The 6,154-nt window shown below is 40.2% G+C and overlaps 1 protein-coding gene across 2 annotated transcripts in view; it reads left to right on the top strand.

Annotated features, from left to right (window-relative positions):
• LOC122741028 (cytochrome P450 2C23-like) overlaps positions 1-5,362 on the top strand; it is a 28,829-nt gene extending 23,467 nt beyond the window's left edge. The window contains exons 7-9 of one of the 2 annotated variants that reach the window (XM_043984050.1): positions 490-677; positions 3,175-3,316; positions 4,727-5,362. In XM_043984050.1, the coding sequence (XP_043839985.1) occupies positions 490-677; positions 3,175-3,316; positions 4,727-4,908 (512 nt within the window). In that variant the 3' untranslated portion in view covers positions 4,909-5,362. The remainder of the gene's footprint in view (positions 1-489; positions 678-3,174; positions 3,317-4,726) is intronic. The other variant, XR_006354806.1, reaches the window with a different exon arrangement.
• Positions 5,363-6,154: the final 792 nt, after the last annotated feature.

Below are 6,154 nucleotides of genomic sequence, written 5' to 3' on the forward strand. Positions count from 1 at the left end.
ATTACCTCAAAATAGGTCCTCATCACCTCATTTCCAGACTATTACAATAGCCTGCCAGTTGGTATCCCTACCTCGAGTCTCTCCTCACTCCAGTCTATAATCCAATTAGCTTTCAAATTGATCTTCCTAAAGCCCAGGTCATAGCACCCCAATTTAATCGAGATGAGTAGCTCCCTTTTTACCTCCAGGATCAAATATAAAATTCTCTATGTGGCTTTTAAAGCCTAGTAAAGCTTCAGGATTCATTAAGACTTTTGAGACATGCTATGCTGTATTTTGTTTATATATAGTTGTGTGCATTTTGTCTTCTTCATTAGACTGAGTTCCAGCAGAGTAAAAACTATATTCTTTCTTTGTACTCCCAGCACTTAAAACAGTGCCTAGTACATAGTAGGCACTTAATAAATGCTGCTGTCTGACTAATCAATAAACATGCTCATTAGACTTTGCCATCATCTGAGCTATTCATTATCATTTATCTCAATATAGCCAAAGTTCATGAAGAAATCGATCGAGTGGTTGGCTCAAGCAGAGCGCCCTCCATGCAGGATAGAGTCAAGATGCCCTACGTGGATGCTGTCGTGCATGAGATACAGAGATACATTAGTCTTCTCCCCTTCAGTCTTCCCCGATCAGCACCCTGGGACATCCATTTCAAAAACTATGTGATTCCCAAGGTCAGATGTGTTTATTTTCATTATGATTTTCACAAGACACAAAAATACCCTTGTTTGCAGTGAGCACAGAATGTCAGTTCTATTTGCTTACTATGTAATATGAAGATGCATAGAGAACCAGTTGAATCATAGAGAATAGAGGGCTGGCCTCTAGAGACAGGAAGAGCTGTGTTCAGGTTCTGCTTCTAACACGTACTGGCTGCGTTAACACATACTAGGCAAGCACCTTATCTCTCAGGGCCCTAGGCATCTGAGATTCTAAATTGTAGGGTAGGTGTCAAACTGCATTGGCAGAGGGAATTTTCTCAACTGTCTCAGTTCTGATTTCCCAAGGGAAATCCCAAGTCTACTTTTCTGCCAAATGGGGAAACCTTTCATTCTGTTTACTGATACAAGAAAAGCATTATGTTCTATTGGCTCTAGCCCAAATCTAAGAGTTAGGAGATCTGGGATATAATTCTGTTTTTACTACTCACTAGCAGTGGAACTGAGGGTAAGTCAAATCATCCCTCTGGGCCTTGAATTTATCTACAGGAGGAATGGCTTGGATAAATGGTCATTAGCATCCAATATAGCTCTCATAACCTGTATATGTGTAACTCAAGCTAAAGCAAGTCATTTTTAGCAAGAATGATATAGGAGGGGCAGCTAGGTGGTGCAGTAGATAAAGCACCATCCCTGGATTTAGGAGGACCTGAGTTCAAATCCGGCCTCAGACACTTGACACTTACTAGCTGTGTGACCCTGGGCAAATCACTTAACCCTCATTGCCCTGCCCCCCCCCAAATGGTATAGGAGCTAAGATCTGTTGTTTTCCTATGGCAGGAGGAAAAACAGGGATTAGGAAACCTATTATCAGCTCCAGTGGGTAGGGAAAGATGAGGTGAGCTTCAGAGTGAAATGGGCAAGGTCATGATTTTTTGTTGTTGTTTGTCCTTTATTCTCAAAGAGGACCATGACATTGGGGAGATGTCATGACTTTCAGTGAATTGGATTTAAGTGAAGGAGGACTGTGCAAGGTCACCAACCTCACTCTCTCCTCCAGAGCCATCTGAGTCCAGTGGCAAGATATCTATCTATCTATCTATCTATCTATCTATCTATCTATCTATCTATCTATCTATCTATCTATCTATCTATCTATCTATATCAGGATGACTGGAGATGGCCCTGGATGTTTAAGGCAATTGGGGTTAAGTGACTTGCCCAGGGTCACACAGCTAGTAAGTGTCTGAGGTGAGATTTAAACTCAGGTCATCATGACTCCCTGGCCAGAGCTCTATCTACTGTTCCACCTAGCTGTCATCTCTAAGCTTTAGTTTTATTACAAAAGAACTGACAAGAAAGATCTAGCATATGATGACTATTTCATGCCTGGAAGATATGAAACATTAATATTTAATTAACTTTAAAGTATCAATTGAATGTTAATATATTTTATGTTTTAAAAAAGACACATAACCCTTGGGATAGACCAATGCCCTAATATTGAAAGCAGACTCTTTTTTTTTTTGTGTGTGGGGCAATGAGGGTTAAGTGACTTGCCCAGGGTCACACAGCTAGTAAGTGTCAAGTGTCTGAGGCTGGATTTAAACTCAGGTCCTCCTGAATCCAGGGCCAGTGCTTTATCCACTGCCCTGAAAGCAGACTCTTAAAAAACATCAAGGGTATGTACAAAACTCGTCTCCATCTTCCGTGACCCTCATATGTCAATGTTGTATACAAACTATCAGTTACTACATATTTTATCAAAATCACCCTTTGAAGAACAGTGTGAGATTTAAAATTGGATATTAGATCATAAATCTCCCCTACTTAATCTTTCCCTTAATTTATCTCCCAGACTAGTAAATGGAAGAAGCTTTTGGTTTTCTAGATACACCTTTTATTGTTATGGTAGTCACAAGGTGATGTTGATTAGAAGGATAGGAAAGTAGAAGCACAATACAAATCATCTTAAGTCTAAGCTTAGTCTATATTCCTTACAAAAAACTCACCAAAACCGAAGGCCACCTTTGGAGAGAGAGACCGTCTGTGCAGCGCAGTCAGGAGACCAGCAGAGCAGGAAAAAACCTCACTTCCGTTCTCTCCTTGCCTTTTTTGCTTGCACCCCGGAAGTCTGTACGTAGCAGGCAGTCTGACGTGCGCAGCAAGCGGACTGTTGGTCTCCTCCCCAAAAGGGTGGTCCTTCAAAAACTGGAGTCTTTCAGTTATCCTAACCGACTGTTAAAAAACTTTCATATTTTTTTACCACAACAGAGACATCACCAGATAGAATGCTGGTCATATAAAGTCTTGATTTCAGTCATTTGCTCTCACAAAAGTGATTGAGGATAGAGCACTGGCCCTGGAGTCAGGAGGACCTGAGTTCAAATCCGACCTCAGACACTTAACACTTACTAGCCTTACCAAAAAAAACCAATTCATGTTAGACATTTTATAATACATGTATGTACATGACAATATCTCAGCTACAACCCTAATTTCTTGATTCCAGGGCACGACTATATTCCCTTTGCTCCACTCCATCTTGTATGATAGAAAAGCATTCCCCAATCCATACCAGTTTGACCCACAGAACTTCTTGGACAAATCCGGCAACTTTCAGAAGAATGACTACTTCACACCTTTCTCTTTGGGTAAAAAACAATGCGTGCTTCTTTCCATTTATCAATTTCATTGACTATACCATGATAGAGATATTGGTAATCAAACCCCAAAGGGGATTGATGTAATTATTGGAACCACAGAAATATTCAGACAGACTGAATACAACATGGGTTAGTGGAAAGCAGGCTACATTTAGAACGAGGGGATAATGGTTTGAATCTCAACTTTGATACTTTTAATGATGTGACCATGGTCAAATCATTTCATCTCTCAGCCTCAGTTTCCTCAGACCTCAGATGAAAAATAAGGATAATAATGCCTGCATCTTATAGTTGTTTGGGGAAGTGCATGGGAAATATTAGAGCATTATATAAAGTGAATTATTATTATTAGTTTATTCCATTCATTAAGAAAATTGCATCGATCAACTAACTACTATTCAGACATCAAGGTACTGTTTGGTGATTAACAGTTGTTCCAGTTTAAAGGCCAATGTAGGAGCTCAACACTTGCTGACTGATTGTTAAGAATGCTGAATTTGGAATCAGGAGAAACTGGGATTTTAATCCTATTTCATACATATATTAATTACATAACCATGTGCAAGAATGTCAGATTTTAATATGATCCAGCTGTTCTCAACACCCATATTCATAGAAGAGAGGTAGCAAGAGGCATAGTGAACAGAAGTCCTGCCTCAGAAACATAATCTCTATGTGTCTGTGCCTATGGAGAAAGTCACTTTTTCATGTCCCTAGGGAAGTCTTTAAGACTTTCCATTATGGGGGGCAGCTAGATGGCACAGTGGGTAGAGCACCAGCCCTGGATTCAGGAGGACCTGAGTTCAAATCTGACCTCAGACACCTGACAGGTATCAGCTGTGTGACCCTGGGCAAGTCACTTAACCCTCATTGCCCCACACCCCCTTCTTCTCTCCCCAAAAGACTTTCCATTATGGAGGATTTGCCCACCTGTACCTGTGAAGGGAGTCATGAAATCACAGGTCCAGCCCCTGCCTCCCTCCCCAAGGACATGACTAGATCACAAAGGAATTTGCCCATCTAGCTCCTTTTCCCTCAAGTGCTTCTTTCTAACTACTGCTTATTCTAAGAAGAAAAACTCACCAGATTTTCAGTTATTTTGAAAATATTGCATAGGAATGTCATTTCTCTGATTATGATACTTGAAACCCCCAGGAGCACCTCAGCCATCTGGATTAGCACCTATTTCCTTCCCTGCTTATCTGACAATAGGACCAACAGATAAGCTTGGCCTCTCTAGAATAAGACAGTTCACTGCTATCTCTACTGGCCATCAGTGAGAACCTAACATGAGATAACTCACCATGCCTCATCTCTCTCCTTGAAGTTTTCTTGATCAATATGTTTAAGTCTCTCTTGGTGGTACAGTTTAATGAAGCAGACTCTGGCTTCTTTTAGGAAAACGCATTTGTCTTGGAGAGAGCCTGGCTCGGATGGAGTTGTTTCTATTCCTGGCTACTATTCTGCAGAACTTTACCTTGAAGCCCTTGGTTAATCCAAAGGAACTTGACATCACCCCACTCAAGATTGGATTTCTCTGTGTCCCCCCAATTTTTAAATTATCTCTTCTTCCTAGATAAATGATGTTTTGTGGCCACACAAATCAGCTTCATTGCTTGGTTTCCACAACACATTCAATTTCTATTTTATATTAAATTCTTGGTGTTTGGTGTTGGGAAGACACTTCTACCCTCTCCAGGTTAAAAACAATGTCAGGACAGTTGCTGCAAAAGAGACATACACGAATAATGGAATCACCACAGCCTAATACTTGGACACTCTTCCTTGGCAGCAGCAAAGAACTGCATCAAAGGGAAATCATATGCTTGATTCAAGGCTTTATTTCTAATCTTAAGAAATTCTAAAAAGTTTGCAAATTGTCTTTCATGACCTGGAATTGTTAATAAATTTTGTTGGGGCAGCTAGGTGGCACAATGGATAGAGCACCGGCCCTGGAGTCAGGAGTACCTGAGTTCAAATCCAGCCTCAGACCCTTAATACTTACTAGCTATGTGGCCCTGGGCAAGTCGCTTAACCCCAATTGTCTCGCTAAAATTAAAAAAAATAATAAATAAATAAATTTTGTTATAGTGCTGTTTACAGAGAAATAAAGGAATTACATCTTAGAATTGTTTCTACCCCCCAAAAAAGCCTCATGTTTCTATAAGACTGTAAATATGTGTGTATATGTGTGCATATATGTGTGTGTGTACAATATGTAGATATGTATATATGTGTGTATACACACACATAAGCAGATGTAGCCTGACTAAGATGGTAGGCTAGTGTGTGTGTGTGTGTGTGTGTGTGTGTGTGTATTTAGTATAGCCTACTATCTCAGGTTGTAACATCTGCCTATCAGTGATGTAGGGTACCATGAGTGATCTGTGATGTGTCTCTTCTATTTTGCCTTTGTCTCAAGCCCTGACATAATGCATTCCCTCTCTACTTATTACTGTTAGCATCACTAATACACAGTCCCTGGCACATAGTAGGCACTTAATTAATACTTTTTCACTCTCTGTTTTGTGTTAGTGCTTAGCCCCGGTTTCATTTAATCACTTAAGATCAATTAATTTTCACAAAGGGTTATTAACGTCAAAGATATAGCAAGAATAAAGTACAAACTTGCCCCCCCAGTACAACCGGGATGTACTTTCTCCCACAGCACCTTGGTCTTTAGGTAAAGTAGGCTCACTCTTGGCATAGTTCCTACATACATATATATGAATTCATTCCCAGCAAAGCACCACATTACTCTAGAAGGAATGTTGTGAACAAGATGGAGAGATGGGTGCTATACAATAGCATATTTAGGTAGATTCA

Source organism: Dromiciops gliroides, chromosome 2, assembly GCF_019393635.1.
Source record: "Dromiciops gliroides isolate mDroGli1 chromosome 2, mDroGli1.pri, whole genome shotgun sequence".
In the NCBI taxonomy this organism is placed as follows: Eukaryota; Metazoa; Chordata; class Mammalia; order Microbiotheria; family Microbiotheriidae; genus Dromiciops; species Dromiciops gliroides.